General features: G+C 33.9%; 1 protein-coding gene across 1 annotated transcript in view; it reads left to right on the plus strand.

The window, feature by feature from the left end:
- Window positions 1–18,147, plus strand: part of LOC149077323 (CCR4-NOT transcription complex subunit 3-like) — a 63,527-nt gene extending 45,380 nt beyond the window's left edge. The window contains exons 12-16 of the mRNA XM_089245093.1: window positions 10,463–10,574; window positions 13,148–13,301; window positions 13,564–13,693; window positions 15,120–15,245; window positions 16,022–18,147. Coding sequence (XP_089101219.1) covers window positions 10,463–10,574; window positions 13,148–13,301; window positions 13,564–13,693; window positions 15,120–15,245; window positions 16,022–16,120 — 621 coding nt within the window. The 3' untranslated portion in view covers window positions 16,121–18,147. The remainder of the gene's footprint in view (window positions 1–10,462; window positions 10,575–13,147; window positions 13,302–13,563; window positions 13,694–15,119; window positions 15,246–16,021) is intronic.
- Window positions 18,148–24,602: the final 6,455 nt, after the last annotated feature.

Raw genomic sequence — 24,602 nt, forward strand, 5'->3', positions numbered from 1 at the left:
ATCATGTTACACATGTCAGTAAAATCATTACACAATTGTTTAAAAGAATTTTGCTCAAGAACATTGGCTGTTTCTAATTTTTCAATTTTTATCAGTCTCAAAGTGTATAGACACATCACCATATTTAAATATTCAGTTGAGCAGTCCCCACGAATCCTTTGAAATTATCGTGCATGCTGATTAATTCTTTTCCGTAACAGATGACCTATGGCCTCATCTGGGCATATAAGAATGGAATCAAGAAAGAACCAACTTCACTTAATATACTGTTTCAATGCAGTAATATTTGGAAAAATGATGACCATAGGCATAGATCAGGGCTGAATAAATGTCACGTCGTCATGGCGGCTGAAAAATTGACATTGGCACCTAATTTTTTTATGACCTGTAACTAAATTGAAATCTTAGGACAACAGTTATCAAAAATTGTATCCAGTACATCTGCTAGCATGGGAAGGCATCCCAGACAAGCCAAACTACATCATTTTGGACAAATTTTGTCTATAAAAATTCTTGGCGCCTAAATTTTTTTTCTAATTTGTCGAGCCCTAATGTAGATAAGACATGATAAATGACTCTGAAGATTTTTGTTATCAGATATAGGTCTTAGGCTTGTAGCTGACCATTCCGATTCACGAAACTTATTGGCAAACCACACAATGGTAGATTTAGGTCTTTCAACAGGTCAATGCCTCTATTCAAGCAACTAACAGGACTCTTTATCTTTTTCCCAATTAAATGTAGAAAGGTCCCAAGAATATTCTAACGGTCTTTGGACCTCTGACAACCATATAAAAAACACAAACGATTTGTTCCATTGAATCTAAATGCTCCCTATACCATGATAAATTTGTCTTCTTATTGCCAGCTGTAGAAAGAGTGAAATTTTTGTCAGAGGTCATGTCAGTAATAAGCCCAGCCATAGGGTTAATCTAAAGACTTTGTTACAAGTAGGTGATCATTTTTGTGGAGTTGCTTCGTAAGAGGCCTGAGTCACAGGTTTTGAAATATATGCAGGGCTCCTGCTCGTCTTACTTTTCCGTAAATTGTCTTTTGTCTCACTTTCTCAGTTTTGTTCTCTTTATTAGTTTTTGTCCTTATTTTTCTTACCAAATCCCATCAAAAAGTAATTGGCTTTAATTGAGCAGGGAATATAGATATAAAAATCAGATATTACGAAGCAGAAATTGTGTCATTTTTAAGGTTATTTGGGGGCAGGGGTGTATGTGGACCATTTGGTTTAATTTTTCATTTGTTTAGTTTAAGGGTTTAACAAGTAGAGTAGTCATTAAAATCTGTCTGGATGGAAAAAATGATTTTGTTTGTATTATTTCATAGTCTTGGACAGTAACATTCATCATTTAAAATTAGTCCACATTTAGTGTATAGGTGAAACAGCAGTTTATATTACAAAGCAATTGGATACATAGGCCTATTCTAGATTTGGTGATTCTGATGCTACCCCCAATAGCATTCAATTGTCTTCTGTATTTTCAATGTATAAACAGTATTTACAATGCTCAGCAATGAGTTAGAAATGAAAGGGCTTCATTTATCAAAAATGATTACAGTGGTGTTGAACAGTAAAATGTAAACTAAACTGAATCCTTTAAAAAAAACGCAGATGAGAAATGCAGTAAAACCATCTGCAGATAAAAAATCTGCCTAGGAAAAATAGGACAAAAGGGCATTTTCCGAAAAAGTAGGAAAAGTAGGACTCCTGCAGTAAAACCATCTGCAGGGTTCCTACTTTTGGGGAAAATGTCCTTTTGTCTTACTTTTCCTATTTTGTTTACCAAATCCTATCTACAAAATTCATGTAATGGGTTTTAATTGAGCAGGGAATCATCAATATATTGCCAAATAGTGCAAAGTTGTAAATTGCAATTAATGATCCTGCCAAAGCAGAAATTGTATCGTTTTCAAGGTTATTTGGGAGGGGGGGGGCATATGTGGACCATTTGGTTTATTAATTTTTCATCTGCTTATTTTTGAGGATTCAACAAATAGTCGTTATAAACTTTGGTCTGGATGGAAAAATTTTATATTTACTTTTCATGATCTTAGACAGTAATTAACAATCGTCTAAAATTATGGTGCAGATTTTGTGTATAGGTGAAACAACAGTTTATATTAAAAAGCAGTTGGATACATATACCTATTCTACATTTGGTGATTCTGATGCTACCCAATAGCATTCCATTGCCTTTTGTATTTTTAGGGCATGCAGAAGCATAAACAATATATACAATACTCATCAAAGAGCTAGAAATGAAAGTGCTTCATTTTTCAAAAACAATTACACTGGTATTGAACAATAAAATATAAACAAATCCCTTTAAAAAATGGATGGTAACACAATTGACTTATTTGCATCTTGACTGCCTGTATTTACATCGGAACTTGTAATTTACATATTTTTCACTGTGCTTTTGAAAGTAGTCTGGGAGGAGCATCATTCTTAAAAATCTTACATGCCTTCATATTTTGCTATGCATTGTCGAATGGAGTTGACAGATTGGACTGTGGAAGACTGCAAATAAAATTAATGTATAATTTGATCATTTGAAAACTTTCTGTGGTTGCTAGTGCACTGTTTTGGCCAAAAAATGTTTTTGTAACCAAGTCATTTCTGTCTTAGGATACTGAAAGTAGAATAGTGCTATAAAAAAAATTAATGAGGAAAAAACTTTTAAATAAAAAAAATTTTTTGTTATGCTATGATTATGTTGTCTGGGGGGGGGGGGGTACCTTCCCCTTCCTACTTTCTAGTCTTGCTTTTTTCTACTTTTTCGAGTGGGAGGCCTGCATCTGGTTCACCTTGACTTATTTACATCAGGCCTTATGATTTACATTTTGCACTGTTTTTAAAAGTGGTCTCAAACTCAAAGCAGCGTTATTCTCAACAAATGTACATGTTTTTATAATTTGCTGTGCATTGTCGAAAAGAGTTGTGACTCTGTACTTTGGAAGACTCCAAAGAAAGAATTTAAAATATATTGTGGGAGAGACAGAAAAAATTTGTCTGTTTGCTAGTACACTGTTACAAAAACACTTTTGGCCAAAACAAAGTCCTTTCTGTCATTTTGCTTTGGCTCAAATCAATCTTACAGGGTACTGAAATAGTATGAAAAATAAATAAAAATATTAATTTAAAAAAATTATGGATTTTTTTATTATGCTATAATTATATGTTGTCTAAGGCAGGTACCCTTCCTGTCTTACTTTTTAGTCCCACTTTTACTTACTTTTTCTAATTTTTTGAGTGTGAGCCTTATATTTATCAATTGTCGGACTGCAGACATTGATAAAAGGTGTCTCTGGATACAGGAAATAGGATGCTGCCATAAAGCTGGCCTGGAAGATATCTGTGTACAGGATAAGTCCAGTTGCCGAATCCTGGCATTCATTATGATACAGGAATTGATGAACATATTGTGAAATTTGGAACACAAACAATTCCTGGCTAGATAAATGTGAAATTTTTCTGAGCTGTTGTCATTTGCAGTCTACCTAGTCATGATCTGAAATTCTACCATTTGTAGATAATATTTTATATAGGTCTACTTAGAGATGTGAGGTGAGAATATTCTCGGAGAAAAAGAATATTCTGAGAATATTCTCCTGGATGTAAAAATTGGAGAATAATTGAATATTAATTTTTCTTTTGAATAATTTAAATTTTTTTACTAATTTTGTTTATATTGTGAAATATAAATCAGTTTTCATTGCCTGAAGCATTTACAACAAAGCAGTTTTTAGTATAATCGCCCCCTAATGACAACTTTAGTTCGAGAATATTCTCCAGGTCATGATGAGGTTTTAAAAGTTTGTTATTAAGATTTTAGAAACCATTAGATTAAAACCTTTAAAAAATTATTTTAAAATTAGATAAATTTTCAGAAATAAGTTCACAAAAGAAATTAAAAGTTGATTGATAAAGGAATTATTATACAATCACCTTCATTCTGAGAAAATGCAGAACTGTTGTTTTTTCAATGCACATACACTTAAATATTCTGTATCACTCACATTTCTTTAAAAGTTGTGTAATTCAGCCATGTTCGTTTAATTTTCTTGCTTTCAAACTTTAATATTGTGGGTCTATAAACTTCAATATACCCATTTTCTTGGCGTGAAGAGATAGGGAATCTCTCACTATATATTATAAATTACTAGAGAATTTTTTTATCAAAAATAATTATATAAAAATAATTATTATTCTCAAGTTATTTATTGAGATTATTATAATACATATTACATATATTCTTAATAATACTCTGGAAAGATTTCGTTAACTGAAGATTATTGTTATCGAGGACAATATTCGAGAATATTCTCTGGAAGGACTATTATTAATAACTTCAGAATAATTCTTATTTTCTAAGAATATTCCCCAGTAATTTATGAAAGTAGTCCTTCCAGAGAATATTCTCAAGGATATTATATGTAACTATATTATAAATAAGAGAATATTCTCATCAAGAACTTATAAGAATATTCTGAAGTTATTTAATAGTCCTATCAGAGAATATTCTCCAAAAGATTATTTTCGAGAATTTTGCATCTCTACTTTCCTATGTCTGATTGTAACCACCTACTGTAGGAGTATATGTCCAAGTTTGAAATATTCTTGTTAAAGCAAACAAGGAAAACAAAGATTTCACCTGAATTAGTTATTACAATTTTTCAAATAAGTTTAAGACGATACGCTTCTCTAATCGGTTAAAATAGATGGTTCTTTTTCCCTTCCCCCCCCCCCTTCCAAAACTCGAAGTCCATAAGATTCCTCGATCATGCGACCGATCATGAACGGAAGTAAATTTATTTATACATACAAATAATGTTGGCCAAGGCCTATACATGAGAATGCAGTTGATGGTGACGAAGAATACATTTTTCAAAAATGTAATTGGTGTGGGTAAATTGCTTTGCTTGTATTTCGTTAATGCACGGTGCGAACATAACATAACTTATTTGTCCCCAGTCAATTTCAATAATACTATACAAATTAGAGTTTACAATTAAATTACATATTTACAATATCTGACAGAAAATGCAAAGAGAAAAATGTTTGAATGGACACGGTAGAAAATAGTTAATTCATAATATGGTGAAGAAAGCTGGGACAGGGAAGAGAGCAATAGCTAAAAGCTAGAAAAATCAACGACAATAGAGGGGAGCAAGTTCCAGTTACCTATAGTATGAAAAAAGCTAAATTTAAAGCAGTCGGTGGAAGCAAATATATACATTTTGAGACTGGACCGCTGAGCAGAGATCTAATTAATGTCATGCCATGGAGGATCAGAATAACATTACATAATGTGCTGCACTCTATCTTTGTCATTTCTTTGACCATCAAATCTTCACATTTTTGAAATGCCAGATTTTAGCCACAATTGTCATGGTATAATGAACATTGCGAGACATAATGAAAACTACTTGCATTAAGACCTTTTCACTGTGGATTTAAAACCTTTAAACAATTAAGTCATAACAATCGCATTGAAATAAGAATTTTGAGATCTCCTTGCTTTGTGTCTTCAAGTAATGGCAATATATTTTTGGGACTGTTTTTCCCATTATAGATTTTCATCAATTTAGTTCTTAAGCAAAATTCTGTTCAACTATTGTGTAGTGGCTTTACCAACATGAGAAATGTTTCATTTATTTAAGAAACTTTTGCCTGTGTATTTTTTTTTTCAGTAAACAATTTGATTCATTTTATTTTTTCACTTTTGTGTAACAATAAAATTTTATCTTAATTTTGTGTAAGAAGGTTTGAAATGTTATAAATGTACAATTTCAACTTTATGAATAACACCTATGAATTAACATGTTTGAGATACCTGTTAAATCTTCAGTGATAATGTGAGGTTTGTTCAAAAAGTATCCAATCATAATTTTTCATGCGTAAACCAATGAAGCTAGGAAGGTGTGGTTTGGTACACCTATGTAGGTGATCTTAGTGCACATACTTGAATTCTACCTGTCTGCAAAAGCTGCTAGTCACCTGCAGACCACCAATGACAGAAGTAGTAGTTGTACCTTTTATTGTTTTATAATAATTCCTGATAGATGGCGTGGTAATCAATATAATAATTTCCTATTATATTGTTTGAGTCTTAGATGGCAACAGTTTGTTGTATGTTGACAACCACATGGTAAACATCTGTCTCAACTCAATGTTATTAATTAAGATATCACTTACCTGTCCAATTACACTGAATAAAGTTCTTAATTTTGAATTTATATCACTGACATCAATTAATCTTCCAATATGCCACAATTCAACTTAACAGAAGTGTAAGTAAACATCATATTTTTGTTTTTGAAAAACAAATGGTGGGAAAAACTTGAACAATGCTACTGCATTAAATTGTGTGTGAAGCTTGGATGCCCAAGTAAGAAATGATCTGCAAGATTAAACAGACCACCTGAGATGAAGAAATAGGCATCACACTGATATAAAGGAGTGAGTGCTACAACTTTCAAACATGGCCAGGGTTGGTCTGATTTTGCCCAACCCGAAAAACCCTTGAAATAACCCAACAAAAACACCTTAAAACTGCATTTACTCGCAAACATATTTTCCAATGATATTGCATTGTCATACTCTTATCTCAAAAGAAATGCGTAAATAAATCTCTGTTCAATGCTATTTAAATTATATTTCTAAAGCAGGTTTTCCTAGGAGCAGGTTTCTACAGTGCGTGCAGCGTAAAAACGCTGATTGGTAAAAAAAACATGAATTTCAAGTTTTTAACCAATCTGCGTTTTCACGCTGCACACGCCGTAAAAATTCTACTCCTAGGAAAACCAGACTTTACCATTATATTTTAAGTCTTTCTTTTACAAGTAAAGAAAATAAGCATTTTCATGAATGTTTTCTTATTCACAATTACCAATCATTTTCAATAACACCTTTTGATTTGAGTGATCTTTCACTATTTCTTTCACTTTCACTAATTTCTTTGCTTTTTCACATCTAAGTTTTTTTCTCAGTTTTGACCATACTTGTCCAAAAGTAGAAAAAATATGTTTAATTGATGTAGATGTGGATGTAATTGAATGCAGGTCTTCCAAAAAAATTTGCAAAAGTCCGCATTTAAAATCTTATTTATTTTTGCCTTGCAATGCATGATTTTCCATTACTTTTTTACTTCAACTGATCACGGTTTGTGAAAACATTGTTCCTGGATAGAAATCTGTCTTCTATTTGAAACACATATAGTGCAATAACAAATTCTGTATTCAGTTTCTTGATCGATTGTTTAGCAGAAGCTTCTTGTTCCTTAATTAATCTTTTTCTTCTCAAAGCAAGATCAGTCATATTTGCAAGGAAATGAAATGGAGTTATCGCTTTTTCAAAGCGATGTGCAACACGCTCCTTATACAAATATGATAATTTACTTTCTAATACATCTAGCTATATTTCTACTGTCTGTCCAAGAATACAGCTATCTCGATAACTGCACTTGCAAGTTGACACATTCTTTATATAATCCTTTATCTAAAAGCATCACAATACTTTTTCAAATTTCTTTATGTTCAATGGATATTTCTATGTATTTTTGGTAATTATGGATGAATGAAGATTCATAAAATGGGCTGAACAGCCAAAAGCAAGAACATGTGGCTGGTTTTGGACAATTATGTCAAAGGTTTTTCATTTTGTTCTCGTTATCGCAAAAATCAGCAAAAACACTTTTATTATCCTATAGTATCCATAGCCTTTTCAGCTATTTCCGCACAGAATTCTACTGTTTTCTTGTATGAGCCACATTCTACAATATCTATTAAGTGTGTGCTCTAGCCATTCTGGATACTCCCTGCGATGGAGTCAGCATTTGACCAGCCATCCAATATCAGAGTGATAGTTGAATTTTTAAATTTCTCTGCATATTGATAGTTTTATCTGCCTCATCTAATAATGATCCAGCTAATTTCTTCCTATTGGAAGGGATATAACCTGGATGCAAAGCATTAACCATTTCTCAAAATGCATCACTGTCGGCTATGTTAAAAGGTACATTATTAAAGCATAAAAAAATTCGGATACTTTTCAAGAACTAACCTCTGGCAGTCACTTGTTTTAACAATAAATTGTCCCATCGGTCTTTGGTATGTTCCAGCATCCACAATAATATTTGAACTTCCACATGCAGAAACATCTTCAAGAGGTTGCTTTCTTTTCAATGAAGTAGATATCTCTTCACTGCATGAAGGTTCATTATCATTAGTGTTTGATGAAAACAAGGAATGAGCTTCAGATTTCTTGCATTTATTCACATGAGCACAGAATCTTTCCACTTTTGCATTAACTATGGTATTGCAAAACTTGCGTAAGTCACTTGCCATTTGTTATTAGTTTTATTCACCATAGTCCATTGAATGGACTGTTTTCTTCCAGAACCTTCAGTTCTTGGCATTTCGCTGACTAAGTTTTATCACCAAAACTTACACTTCTCTCAAAGTAAAATAGCTAAGCAGCAGAAAGAAATAGTGAAATGCTGTATCCAGGAGGGAAAACAACCATTACCCAGTCCAGTCGGATTGATCTGTTTCAGAATTTAGTTGCTTACAAATATTTGTTAGGGTTTTTGTTTTTTTAATTGCAGTTCTAATAAATGCTACGCTCCTTATCATTTGGGAACAGTGTTTCTTTACTAAAAGTGTTTGAACTCTGGTTACAGTTTACTCTGGCTTTAAGCACACATGAAACCAGCTAAAATTTTTATTAATATTGATTTAATGTTCTATTCTGATTATTAATATACTTATATACATAATTGTCATAAATTACCCAGTCCATTATATTTATTTACAGCATATATAACTTTATTTCCTTATGCTTCAATATCAAAAGCCCTGAAAAAACCCAGTGGGTTAGGTTTTTTCTGAAAAAACTTGGGTTTTTGCCAACCCTGAAGATGGCTGTACATCAATGGAGAGTCAAGCAGAAATGAGATAGTTATTGACCAAGTGAGGACTCTGGCAATCATTGAATCACGATCAGAGAGCTTGAAGACGAGGCAATCATTAGCATTTCATCCATTCATTTCATTTTGACTGATTATTCAGTCTTCTAGATATGGAATTTCAAAGTCATGGTGACTTCTTTTGTGTCCAGTGGCTTGGTTTATCATGAGTATGCGCCATGTGGCACAACCATACCAAGGAGTACTACCAAGAAGTTCTGCATTACAATTTACAGTTCCATCACTATTAATGCAGTAGCAATGTTCAAGCTTTTCCTGCCATTTTGTCAAAAACAAATATGACAGCTCATTTCCTCATTTATCGCCAGTCTGCCAGCAACTGACAACTTTTGCAGGCAGGAAAAATTTCAAGCATGCCACTTAGGATTGCCTATATACGAGTACCAAATTGCAACTTAACTTCATTGGATCACGTACAAAAAATTATGGTTAGTTTTTGAACAAACCTTATGTATAATTAGATTACAAAATCTTAAACTAAATAGGTTTTTTAAATTCAGCTTGGACATAGGTGGGAAGTTTGTTTTTGAATAGCTTTTAAACTGGTCCTGGCTGAATTTTTTTTCTTTTGACAAAACAAGTTGCTTTTAAGACTTGTTTTTAGTAAAATCCTGATGTAATAATATTCTGCAGGCCAAGAAAATATCATTGTAAAAGGATTTTTACCTATAGATGTGGGCATTATGTATCATAAAATTTATGTTAATATCTCTTAATGGGTGTGGTATCCCAGGTAGATGAGATACTCACCTAAAGTACCAAAGGGTGTTTAGAAGTGTCTAGTTTGATGCCCGATTCATCCTTGTCACAATCTTTTGTAATGTGGAGATGCAACAGAAACTGCAATAGCATGACCATAGAAAAAGATTGCTATCGCAAGAAGTCCCCTGAACAAATTTGTTGATTCTCTCCCACTCCTGTAACTAATGTGGCAGAGTTTTATTCTGAATATCTTATGTTGATATGAAATCATGGGCAGAGATATGGGGGAGGGGGGCATGAGGGGGAAGAACCCAGCATCAATGGCAGAGCTGACTGATCTAATGTGTATTTTTATGAATTTGCGTCATGCTGCCCCCTCCTTCCCCAGCCTTTCATGTATGTTCACCTATGTCAGAAGTATTAATCAGTGAATCAATACATGAAATCTTGACCCTCTTTTTCTCAAACTGTCATTTTTTTTTAAATTTGTTCCTGTGAGATGAGATCAAGGTTTGACTGACTGTATGCAGTGTTAATAATGTATATCTTGTTGCAGGTTTTATCTATGATGAAATCTGTTTCTTTAAAACTCTGAGCTGCATGCGATTTTCTAATCTAAAATTATATTTCATTTGATAAGTTTGAAAATCTTAAATCAAATAAATTTTTCACCTATTAATTGAAAATTAACCCTTTAAAATTATGCATATTGATTTAAAAAGTAGAGATTGTGTAACTATATAAACATGTCATTTCAGAGTGAAGAATCATCAAGCTCATTAGAACCTGTACCTGATCAGGCAGTCTTAAATTCCAGTCTGAAAAATCATATCAGTTCACCGCCTCATTCTCCAACAAGCCACAGTCGAGGTTAGTGGCTGTTGGTTTTCTCCACTCTTTATTTCAACTCTATTTTTTTTATGAATATCGGTTTTTACCCATGAAAAAGAATTAAGTTTTTTTAAGTCCTTTCTAAATTTCCTGTCTATTTTTTTTTTTTTTTTGGATACGGTGACCCTTTATACACTTTTTTTTGGGCCGAAATGTTTTCACACACACTTACATTTTGCTATATTGTTTAACAGCTTCGGGTAAGACCAGGTGTAAATGAAATTTGGCTGAAGTGTTATATACAGGGTGGTCCGGAACTCAAATTTTAGGGGTGATAATATACTTTAAGACATAACTTTTGCAATGGAACCTTGGATCAAAATGATCGAAACAATGTTGGCGATAGGAGAACCATCAAGCAAGCAACATGTCCAGCGTGGTGGCATGGCCTGCACTCTCCCCTGGATTTAATCCATTTGACTGCTTTTTCTGGGACCACCTGAAATCAGTGTGATACACCAGAGGACTCTGTAGAAATTGTTGCTGGGATTCATGTTGCTGCTGACAAGATTAACTTTACACCAGACCTCTGCAAGTGGATGTGCCATTCCTTCAGCTCTTACATTGGTGTTTGTTTTTAATCTATCTTACAGCTGTTTCTATACTTAGTTTTCTGATTGAATGTCTTTCAACTTAAGGTTCCATTGCCAAAGTTATTTTTCCTGACATGTACAATCACTCCTAGAAGTGTGTGGGTAGAGTTCTGCACCACCCTGTATATAGAGTTGGGTTTTTTTCCACTGTTTTGCTAGACGCGCATTCATCGCTAGTTTTACAAGTATTTGATGTCACTTGTGTTGCATTAAAAGTGCTGTAGAAGTATTTGAATACTGTTGGCATTGGTTAATTTATTGATAAAAGGGTGTGGTTTATATCAAGGCTTGACAAATTTTAAAAAGTTATGTGCCAGCTAAATTTTTCATGCAAGGTATGTATTTTTCAGGGAAAATATCCGAAATAGTTCTTTTAGACTTTCCCGAATCAGGGTGACCTATTCCAAGTTTTGGCTTCTGAAACATTTATATAAGTTCTGGTAATTTTGTGTTTGTCTTGCACACCAATTTAGTCACCACATAGAAAATTTTAGATGCCAACGCAGATTATTTTTCTTAGTTGCTATTGCAACCTGGCCCTCTGGTCTCTATATGTGCTGTAATTTTTCAGTGAAGCACATTCAATTTATATACCGCTCTGCTGCTTGTTTTCAAAACATGGACTGTTTCATCAAACTGTTTATCTACAATAGCCTCTATTCTTGTTACTGTGCGGGGGGTAGGAGAAATGTCTATTTTCGTCCTGAGGTGAGAAAGTATATAGCTGACGTAAAGTATAAAAGTTTTCTAGCAAATCTGCAGCAGGGTTTGTGTTACAGAATTGTTCTGGTTTCTTATGGTCGTTCTCCTATATTCATCAGTCTCTACAGAAAGTAGACCACTAACACTATACTTTCATAGCATGAAAATTTGGAAATATGCCAATTTCACTTCTAGTATGTGAAATATTAATAAAACTTTATAATAAATACCAATTTTCTTCAATATTAATTTTAAAAAAAATATTAGTATGGAAGGCAAATGGTGTGTAGCATCATATTAGAACATGAAACACAACTGACATTATACATTTCAACGTTCACCATTTCATTAGAAATTTCCCAGATGAATACAAGGTGCATGTACAGTGTTAATAAGTTGCAGTGTTGCTGCCATAAAAAAATCTTCCAGAAATTTAAAAACATTTTTTTGAGAAACCCATATTTATATAGATCAGATTATATGCTCCTGTTTCAAATCTATTGCTATCAATCTACAGTCGAATCCCATTATAACGAATGCCAATAGAATGCCAACTTATAAACTAGCTTCTTTTGTTTTCTAAACTATTACTAAACTTGGCTAGTTTTTCAAAACAGTGGGCATAGATTATGGTTTTCTTATCTTATCCTTGGTTTCATTTACTAAAGTTTTCCTTGTGTGTGTAATAAACTAGCATTTTCTTTGGTCAATTTACAAAAAACTTGTTCTTATGAGAAATTCATAAAAATTATGATTGTTATGTATTACAGACCACAGACTAATCTGATGTATTTTTTACATTTTCTTATGACTGGAACCAACTTTCTTGAACTATTGAACCTTGGTCATTATTGTAATGGATGGAGGGTTTATTTTCTTAGACAGCCATCAGTGTGGCCATAATTTAGTTGACAGTACTCAAAGCCATCTGACTATAAGAATAGCAAAAAAATTGGTCAATAAAAATGTTAGGTATCAACATGAAAATCGCCTTTTATTCAGGATGAAGTACAATTCAGTACTGTCACTGATTCATTTTTGTCTAGCAAGTCTAAGCATGGTGTCGTATTCGTCCCCGTATCTGTATATTATAAAACTAATCAAATTTTGTATCGTTCTGGTTCTTAGATCAAGCTACAGATAGCTTTGAAGAGTGTCAGTCTACCTCTTACATGCATGCTGGTTAAAGTAAATCATGGAATGCTCTATTCATTAAAATTTTTATTTATAAAGTTTCATGTATTTTATTGCTTTCAGGTTTTAGCCAATTTAATGAAGTCCACATACCTCCATTATTGGGAGTTGCTCCATTAGGCCCTGTACCACTCAACACAGAATGTCACAATCAACTCAAAATTTTAGAGGCTGCACAAAGACACATGCCGTTACTATCAGACTCAGAGAAAACAAGGTTGGTATTGTACCCCTGATTATTCAACCCTTTTCAAGACGTCTGCTTTATTTCATAGGTTTTTACTTCCTCTCAGTCCATGTAAAAATATTTAAAATTTTGAAAATATTGATAGAAATCATTTTTGGCATGCAATATATATACTCATCTTTTTAGTTTAAGACTGTTAAAACATAAAATATTGAACTGACAGAAATCTAATTTTCTTGTCTGAGAATCTTTGACCATTTACAATTATTGATTCAGCTGTTTTTGATTTCAGACACTATCTACCTAGAAATCCATACCCGACTCCTTCGTATTACCCTCATGGGTTGCCTTACTGTGACACGGTGGAGTTCTTCCAGCGTCAGTCTACAGAGACATTATTTTTTGCTTTCTATTATATGGAGGTAATTTTTATATTTCATGGAAATTAGTTATTTAATATTTTTCCTTATCTACAGTCTGTCAGTATAATCTTTTAATTTGTGCCAACAGCAGGTCCAGAGATTTTGCTCGTGCCACTTTCCAACATACAACATGTTATACATATGCTGCCTATTTTTTATTGCACTCAGTGATGTTTCCAGACATCTGGTATTTGAAAGATATCTTAAAAAAAACTTCAAAATTGTCTGTCAAAAAAATAAACGTTCATATTCTTTTATTTCATATTGAAACTACAGGGTGGTACAGAAGTCTTGTCATGATTTGAAAATAGCTACTAAAGATGGACTAATTCAGTTTAAAGCATTTGAAAGATGTTTCTTTTACAAATTTTCTACATGTGCACTTTTAGTGGCGTGGAGGATGTTGAGGCAAAAAATTTTACATAGGCATGTTATTTGTGACATGGGTGTTACAAAGAGTGGAAGTGAGGGTGAAAGTAAAAGGAATGTAAATAAAAGACTTTGAAACTTCTTTTAAATGTTTTAAGTCGTTTGTCTCTATCATTAAGTTTTTTTTTTTCAAAACTGGTCAGGACTTCTAAACCACCCAGAATTTTATACAATTTATTAACGATTATTCTTAAATGTATTAACTACCATATACCGAGGCATATGCAGGAAGGGGCACAGGAGGCTTGGTCCCCCCCCCCCTCCAAGGCAATCAAAACCTAGCAATATGTTGAATAAATATCTCAGTAAAAAGTTTTTTTTTACATTTTTACAATCTTAATTTCTATCAATTTAAGAGGCTTAAAGTTACTGAAAGTGCTCTAGAAGAAATTCTTTATGCTTGTTTGTCTCCCTGCGTCCCCCCTTCCCCCCCCCCCCAGCACACACACACACAATTTGTATTTCGTATAAAGTGGGATGACAGGTGAACAGCTCTTTCCCTTGGCTATAAGTGCTGTGATCTCTTACCTCTGTTCCAGGAGTATGTATCCATTTATTCCGCTTTGTCTGAAAACGAAGAATGTGAAGGTATTGTGGTCTTGTTATCTATGTGAGCAGCTCCGAATCAATTTAAAACTGCATTAATAGCGAGGAAGGACAAGAGGAGAAATTAGATTACCTTTTGAGTACAAGACTAGCAACAGGTTACTCCTAAACAGATTATATTCCTAGGATGAATGCACAGATGTCCTGACTACCATGATCATCTCCATTTTTATCTCAATTGTGTATGTCTTTCAGTAGGAAAGTGGCTGGAAAAATATATGAAAATATGCCTTGAAATGCTGTGTCCTGTAAAAACAGTGAAATATGCAGAACTATAAAATATGCAGACATAGAAATCCTTGGCCTATTAATTTTATTAAATTTTTATTTTCTATTAAATCTTTTGTGGATATTATCTTTCAAAGGTATTAATCATTTCTCTTCCCATCAGGGCACAAAAGCACAATACTTGGCAGCTAAGGCACTCAAGAAACAGTCGTGGAGGTTTCATACAAAGTATATGATGTGGTTTCAGAGACATGAAGAGCCCAAAACCATCACAGATGAATATGAACAGGTAATTATTGATTACATTAATTGTAGTAGACCTTTTTTGTGTTTTTAGCAAGTTTAGCACTGTTGTGTGGTCATCTCCTCCTCCCCTGAACTTTGAGGTGCGAATATAAACCGATCTCCCTGTAAAGTCTACATCTTTGTATCAGCCAGCGGTTAAAAATCTTCATATGGATAGTGGGGAGTGACATCCTTGGATAAACCTATTTGGTTAGATTGTTGCGTAAATGATACTCCACATATCAAGTCGCATAACAATCCAGCCGATATCCCCTGAAACTCAGTAAGGTAGTGGCTCCCATTCACAAATTACTGACTTTTCTGCATTAAACTGTTGCAGAGAGAATGAACTGTTTTTTGTTTTTGTTTTTTCAAAATTGGTATTGCAGTTATTTTAGACTACATATTTCTGTACTTACCTGTAAGCAAGCAGGACCGTAGCCGTAACGACTGTCCCGCCCGAGGCAATTAATTTTCATAAATTTGTACGAAGAGGGGTCAAAGCCTTCAAATTTCATTAACAGAAATATATAGACACACATAGAACTAACGGTACAGATCTGTATTTCATTTTACATATTTCTTTTGAAGAGGACTCCAGATATGCAAATAAAAATTCTAAAAATATATGTGGACACATAAAATGGTTCAGTGCTACCACATATGTGCATGTTTTTGGCATCTAATAAAATATTTTGTAGACATTTTAATTAAGTTATGCAAATAATTTTGTGATTTACATAAACATTTTACCATAAATGATTTATTTTTTTAAAATAGGGAACTTATGTTTATTTTGACTATGAGAAATGGAGTCAGCGAAAGAAAGAAGGTTTTACTTTCGAATACAAATACTTAGAGGACAGAGACCTCAACTGAACTTCCTTTTATTACTACTTGCTTTTTCTTTGAGATTTCCTCTTCTCGGTGATATTTCTTTTCCTTTTTTTTTTTGAACTGTTCAGATTTCGAGTTGATTTTCTATAAATTTAACTACCATATAGCCTCTAATTGGTGTGTGTGTGTATACTGGCATAGCGGTGCATGTGCATTTTGTAAGTTTGTGTGGTTTTTTTTATTGTTGTGACAGATTTTGACACAAGTGAAGTTGTAATCTGCAATTATGTGTATGTTATAACTGGGTTGTTGAGGTTAATGTTTATTGTTAATGGAAATCGAAATTGTTGCAAATTAACATTGGGAAAAATATTTAAAATGCATTTTAGATCCTGAAGTAAAAAAAGTCTGAAAATACCAATAAATGTTAATACTTCTGGTTATGTCATTGATTTTCTATATCATTTGTTAGTGTATAAAAAAAAACCCAAGCAATGGGAGCCTTTTGAAATTGCAAATCATGTTTAACTATGTATAATTTTTTTTTTAAATTTTAAAAAACTGGTATCGTGAGATAATTCTATTGACTATAAATTATGTTGAGGATTCTGTTTCCCATTTTCTCATCCACAGTTAATTACATGAATTTTTTTCATTACCATGCTGTGAATGCTTTATTTTATTCAGTTGAATAGATTTTTACCACATAAATCATTTACATAGAGGTACATTTACTACGAAATTAGTTTCTTTGTTTATTTTTGTTTTACGTGTATTTTGTAAAATTTAATTCTATCTCATTTGAATCGCTTCATTTTAAAAGGGGACTTCTGTAGTTTTTAAACGACTACAAAAGTCTTTTTAGAATAAAGCGATTTATTTAGAAATAGCCAGGCTTCTCCCAAATTTTCTGATGTCTAGTGAAACTTCAATATCTCTGAAAAAAAATTAAATTTAACAGTTAGTACCTTGTTTTATGAAGGTAATTCATTCCAGAATTGCATTCATTAGCCAAACATAGATTTCCTGTTGGTTTCTATGTAAAGTCATTTAATTTGTTCTGAATTCTGTTCAAAGGCTAAAGATACATTTTATAGAAAAGTAGAAATTGCTTAAAGAAAATGCTAGCCAAAATTCCGAATCTTGCTTCACAATCATAGGAAGAATTCAATGGAAGATGAGAGATCTTTTTAATTTCCCATTTTTTCCTTCAGTTTTATTATGTTGCATTGAAGTTTTTGATATTGCATTACTTTGTTAGTAAGCAATAATTATGTCGTGATTTCACTTCGAAACTTCATTAAATTTAGAATCATGTATAGTCAAATCAGTGATTTGTTTGTTTAGAAAAGTATCATCATATAGCCAATTATCACCATTTCTTTTCTACTTTGTAGTGGAAGGGGATGAATAATTGAGGATAAATTAATGGCCTTATTCATAAATGGCTGTTATTGTTGCTGGTTATCAGAAAAAACTTAACTTAACGAAATCGAAACTAATGCAATAGCTATAGTCAAAATGCGCACGACTTTAGCTCTCAAGCTTGGCAGCTATAGTCAATCTATGGGAGTTTTTTTTTTTATGGATGTAAAACAAGACCTCCATCAGATCAAATAGTCAAAATCTGTGAAGCAATAAAATTTCAATGAAACCTCTGAGGATTTGTTTTAGAAAAAGAATGTGTTTATACTATCTTCTGTATGTATGTGAGGAAAATTACTTCAATTGACCGAAATGAAATAAGTGTTTGTTAAACTTCACCATGCACTTACAAAATGCACAGGTTCGTCAGTTCTTCAGCCAGTTGTAGCTCAAATCTGAAGCTCTTGTCGGAAAATAAATTCTACCCAGTGTTCATTTTGTTTTTTTTTTTTTAACTGTACAATCCACTTTATTTTCTTGTAGCAATATATTTTTTATTATTTCAAAATGAATTTTGGCTAGAAAAATGAAACTCACTGAGAAGCTGACATATTATATATACACATCTGCTTTTTAATTTCTTGTAGTCAGTGATCAATATTTGTCTTTGTTTCAGTCAGGAGCTGGTTAAGGTTGGGGAATTAAAAAAAAAAAAAGAAATGTGATTTGCGATTATGCAATTCAGTAATGCAATTGTACTTAATGTATGTTGACATTTTTTGTGACATCTCAGAATGGGTATGAAGTTCGAGGTACACAATGCTCTAAATTTGCTCTTTCGATTATATTCAGAGATGTGGTCAAAGGCCTTTTTAAATTAGACAACGCATGCTTTTATTCAATTGGTATACAATTTTCTCATCCCTCTCCCCATAAGAAATTGAGCTTAAATTTTACAAGGAAGGTGAATGTTTGAAATAGTTTTATGAAACTATGTACGTAATGGTTTCAACAAGAATAGTTATTTCTCATTAATGCTAATTGTTCGTTTAGTCATTGATGAAATTTCAGTGACGTTAATTGTGAAAATATGTCGAGGTTTGTTCTGAAAGGTCACAAAAAGTAAGAAGCTTTTAGATTCAACGATTACGTGTGCAATAATATTTTCTTCTCATTCAAGTTTCTTCCATTTACTTTCACATTTCTTTTGTCGAATATTCCTTCAGTCTTATTATATTGACTGATTTGATCAATATTTAAGAGATTTGTACATCCAAAGTCATCCATGTGAAAATAGCTTTAAATTTTATTTTTATTTATAATTCATAGGGATGTCCAATTGTGTAAAAATAGTTGGTAATAAATCCTCAATAAATTATGTTAATGTTGAAATAAAATACATATTTTATGAATGGTGCAATTGAAATGAAGATATCAAATTTAAAAAATGTGTAGAGAAAGGCCATAATATCAGTCGCAATTCACCCTATAAACTTTGATACTAGGGTTACGAAAGTGATTTATACCTGCAAGTGAAGAGCATCAAGGTGCTTGAGTTTACCTTGTTTGAGCAAATACAGAATTTGAAAATATGCATTCTTAACTCTCCCTCACGAAGGATATTTAGTTATGTCCGCTAATCCCAGTCCATATACTTTGCCCATGTATGTATGCTTATTTTCAGTACTGATTCTCTATCAGTGTTTAGGAGAATATGGTTAATGACTTCGAGATTCATTTATATTTACCAGTACCAAGAGCACAAGTAATTGTAAGCACTTTTCGGTTGCAGAAAAATCCCTTAAATATTTCCAAGTGTTGAAATCATGTGCTGTGAAATACTAAACGTCAAGGGGTGTGCAACCTTCTCAGTCCACGAGCCAGATACATGGTATTTCTGCTGCTCTAGAACTACAAACTGGAATAAAAGAACATTGCATCAAGATTTTGTCAAATTTTTATAATCCTTTCCATGCAGTCAAGACAGCTAGATTTAACTGAAGCCCATTGAGGATATTGTTGCAAACATTGGTACATAATTTTTGCAGTTAAATATGCACTGTGTGTTGACAGACCCTCACAAGTTAGCTGCATATTTGACTCCCTTCACATAGTGATGTCAAAGAAAACTATAATTATATCCACTTAACTTAAACAAGGTGTTCTAGAGCATCTTTATGCTTTAGTTACAGACATGCATTTTCTTTGAAAGAATATTTGCAGTAAGCTATACCACCCCTCTTATAGTTTGTTTCCATTGACTATATTCCAAATTCAGAATTTTTTCTATTTTTCTTTTTGAACCAAACAAGGTCTAGGCTCTATCAGCAATTTCAGCCATTGCCAAGAAGAGGGGCGAGATTATATTGGACTTGATATTCTTTCCTTTATGCTTTGTGCAAAGCACAACTACCCAAATTCTCATTGAAGATTGTTGTTCATTATTTCTTCAATGACTTCATCCATTGGCATCTTGTGTGTAAGGCCGGGATTACACTATAAAAGTTTGATAAAGGATGTTTTACAAAATTTGAGAACCACCAAAAAGCCTATTGGTTACATTTACTCAATGTAAACAATATGCTTATTGGTTGCATTTTCCAAGTTTTATAAAAGAACTTTTCTAAAACTTTTATAGTGTAATTCCAGCCTAAGAGAATTTTGTCAAAGAAAATCACATATTTGACATCTTAACATTGTAATATATTTACTTGTGGAGCTGATCACGAGTTCATTAAAGATTGTGACAGTGAGCGGTCCACAGCTTTGTCTTTTTTTCTTACATAACAGACTTCAAATTTCAAGTGCAGGGAATATTCCAATTTACTACTGACCAATAATTTCAGTAATGTTTAATTACTGAAGCAAATGTTTCAGGCTGTATTTTGCATGTGCCGTCATTAATATACTCAGTGAGTACACCTGTCTGGGCGTGCAATACAGTTCTAAACATTCCAAAGATATGAAATGTGTCATCATTATATCTTTATGTACTTATTTGCTTTTTTATGTTTTGTTTATGTATTGTACAGTAACCTTTTGGGAACAACTCTTGTTAGAACACGAGCATCGAGTATCTCCATCGAGTGTCTATCCACTGTGTTCATATTTCAACCATTATGCTTTCCTGTTACAAATTTTGTTTTATTTGATCGAAAAAATTCAGTAACAAATTTAAATCTATAGTATAATATATCTATAGAGAAATATTGATCTATTATTGATTTTCTGTGACTTTCTAAAAATGAAGAATTGTGTTTTTTGTAGGTATTCAATTACAAATGTTTTCATAATTGATTTAAAAATTGAGCATGTTTTGTATGATAGAGTTCATTTTAATGCTGCAATTTCCATCTGACTGTTCTGTTTATCTACATCTAATCCAGCGATTTCTTTTAAACTGTTAATTCTCTTTGCAAGCCTTATGTTTTCAGTATTTTACATAGTCCGAATAATGTTGAATGCTGGTGTTATTTTTGATAACCACAAGGGTCAAAAAGTATGTCGAGTATAATTAAACAGTGTATACTGTTCTACATCTTTATTTATGGATTATTTTGGATTAATCGAGTCAAAAATTATTCCTATTAATGTAATCTAGCCATACAATGTTTGTATTCGCAATAATTATTTCTTCATTGAAGCACGAGTGATTGATATTTTTTAACCCATTTGCATCCTCTCCAAATTGACTACCAGTCCTGTATCATAGCGCATGTGTAATGTTCGAATAGACTCTGCAATAAGAGACTTTAATCATTCGCAGATTATTCTGGTTATGAATGCAAGTGGGTTAATGTCTATCATCATCAAGGTCAATGCTGCATATTTGCTCGGGAATCAAAATTCAGTAGTCATTTTTTGTCCCTGAACACATGGATTTGAATATCCACAAAATTCATATTTTAGTGGGAAATTTTGTGATTTCAATTTATCAGATTCGTATTCTGGGCTATGAACTGTGTTTTGTTTTGGAATTCAAGAAAGTTTTGAAGATGAAGTTGTAAATCAATCTGTAGTACTTTTCCTAAAAAATCCTGTTTTGTTGTCTTAGAATTTGTATGGACATCCTCGAGAAAAACATGCATTTTAAATCAGTCATAGGTTCATTTGTTGGAGGGAGAGACTTTTTTCTGACATCTTTGACTTTTTTTCTGTTTTGTGTACCACCCATTATGACTTTGTATGTAGACAGTGTGATGTGGTCTTCCTTGAGAGCTTCCAGCATCCTGCTGAATAAAAGGCAAAATAAAATGTTTTTATTAATTCCTCGTATTTTTTGAAATTTCACACTTGGCATAATAAATACACCTGGTTTAGCAACATGCTAGTTTTTCCAAGGTATTGTTATTTTTGAGCTTATGAAGCATGAAAAAAAGAGTTGAATCTATGATTAGTGGTGGGTTCGCCACCAGAGGCGTCGGAAATCATTGATCCTTCTGTGCTCGACTTGATCCTCAGATTGATTCCTGAATTCCGGGATGCTCGTACTACCACCCCCTCCACCGGCTTCAACACCACTGTTGGCCACTCCTGCCTTTTCGGCTTGCGACAAAGATGCTTTTCGTGACGCGAGTCTAATCAGATTTTAACGAAATCGAATGATTTTTTTTTTAATATTCCGTTAGGAAAACAGTTTCGTCGCTTTTGTCTGGAAGTGTCGGAAGCACCGGCACCTTTTTCTACGGGTGAAATAAAATTCCAATTGGGTGGGTTATGCGTAATTTTTATGTCTATACAGTACAGAGTAGCAAACCTGAAGCAGGCGTGAGAAGGGTGTTGGGCCGGGATAACCCTCAAAGTTGGATAAGACCTTTTACAAAACTTGTAAATTACCAATAAGCTTATCAGTCACATTCGCGCAAATGTAACCAACACGCTTATTGGTTGCATTTTTCGAGTTCAATAAAAACTTCTATAGCGTATACTTGGCGTCTTAGATCGGAGCCTGCCCAATCTCGCTGGGCATCCCCGTAATTTAGACCATCTCAACTTTTTACCTCTGTTCGACATATTTCTATTTACCTCATCGCTTACAAGCTATTGGCAAGAAATTCAGATCTGACAATTCTAGCCGCACCTGGGTCTAAAAGGCCTGAAAGCTTTAAAAAAAAAAGCCTTACGCTAAAAGTTTTGTAAAAGTGCTTTTATAAAATTTGAAAATTTTCAATAAGATTATTGGTTACATTCTAGAAAGTACAACCGATCTTATTGGCAGCATTTTTCAAGTTTTATAAAAGGACTTTTATCAAACTTTTATAGTGTAATCCCGGCCTTAGACAAGAACGGGAAAACCGGTATGTATAGTATGATACATCACGTGCGGGGAAAAATCGCATACTATATATATACACTGCTCAAAACAATAAGGGGAGCACATGGTTTTAACAAAATTACGCAAAGATGTATACCGATAGGTAACATAAAATGAATTATCCATAATTTAAAGCCTAGCAGGGAACGGGAGAAGAAAACTTCATATGCAAATCAAAGTTCATGACGTCAAAAACCAGAAAAAGATAAGGGCAGAAATCGGTATGTTGCAGAAACGTCTGTTTTACTGCCGTAACTGTGAAATTCGATTGCGCAGTTTTTTTTTAGACTAGGTGACTTACCGGAATCCATGGCATGGCGTGTTATAGGCAGACTGGAATCCGGGCAAACACAACGTAGTGTCGCGGACGCTGTTGGAGTCGCCAGAAGTGTTGTTGCAAGGCTGTGGAATCGATTCCAAGAAACAGGAAATGTTAGACGTCGACCAGGGCAAGGTCGGCTACGCGGCACTACAGCAACTGATGACCGGTATATACGGTTAACAACCCGTCGAAACAGAACCGAGATTGCTATGCAGCTGCAAAGACGGTTGCTCTTGGCAACAGGACGAAGGGTGTCCAGCCAAACAGTACGTAATCGGCTTCATGAGGGAGGGCTCTATGCACGTAGGCCAATGGTCTGCATTCCGTTGACCCCACGCCACCGTGCGGCCTGAAGAAGATGGGCTGCTGAACATCGAGATTGGGAGCAACATGATTGAAGCCAAGTGCTGTTTACAGACGAGTTCCGATTCAGTCTGGAGTGTGACACCCGACGTGTTCTGGTATGGAGGGACAGGGGCACTCGAAATAACCCCACATTCGTTCGTGAAAGGTCACAATACAGACGAGCTGGTTGGATGGTATGGGGTGGAATCAGCATAGGCGGACGTACGGACCTGCATATCATTCGGAATGGCACTTTGACGGCCCGAAGGTATGCAGACGAGATACTGCGACCTCATGTCATCCCTTACGCTGGAGCCATTGGAGATTCCTTTGTTTCCCAGGATGATAATGCCCGACCGCATAGAGCTCGTCTGGTGGAGGACATGCTTGAAGCTGAAACAATACAGCGTATGGAATGGCCAGCGTGCTCTCCTGACCTGAATCCAATCGAGCATGTTTGGGACATGCTCGGACGACGCATTGCTGCGCGACCAAGGCCGCCTGTTACTGTCCGAGACTTGCAGATTGCACTTCTTGAGGAATGGAACAGTATTCCCCAAAGTCTGATCGATAACCTCATCGCATCCATGGCAAACGGGTGTGCAGCAGTCTTAGCTGTTCGAGGAGACCACACGCCCTATTAAAACTCATGCATCATGTCTAAACAGTACTTTTTTTAATCGTTTACATGTAACCAAATTGTTGCCCTAAATCATCTTTTCATGTTTTTTCCATATTTTCAAAGAATTAAAGCTTAATTCCAAATTTTTTTACGTCTTTTTTCTGTATTGCGCATTGATACGCGTGTACTATCCATTGTATTCCAATACGTGGCTGTCTCGCACGGTTTTCTTCACTTTTTTGCTTGCTCCCCTAATTGTTTTGAGCAGTGTATATATATATATATCAAGGGGGGTTTTAACGTTTTTTCCTGCAAAAAATAGCACTATAATCTCGGTTAGAACCCCAAACACCCCCCCCACCTTTGCGTACGCCAATGTAGGAGTGTAAAAAATAAACGGAGGTAAGTTTTTTTGTTTCCATAGAAATATTTATTCCATTGGCGTTTAGGTGCAATATGTCCTTGATCGTAGTTGGTTAAATGGAACTCAGGTCACTACTTTTTGTTTTAGCCATTCATTTCTTATCGGAGTCGGAAATTTTTCAACTTCGATCAT

This window comes from Pholcus phalangioides, unplaced genomic scaffold, assembly GCF_987345545.1.
Source record: "Pholcus phalangioides strain wild (caught in Gottingen) unplaced genomic scaffold, Ppha-v1.0 ptg000015l_1, whole genome shotgun sequence".
NCBI classification, from domain to species: domain Eukaryota; kingdom Metazoa; phylum Arthropoda; class Arachnida; order Araneae; family Pholcidae; genus Pholcus; species Pholcus phalangioides.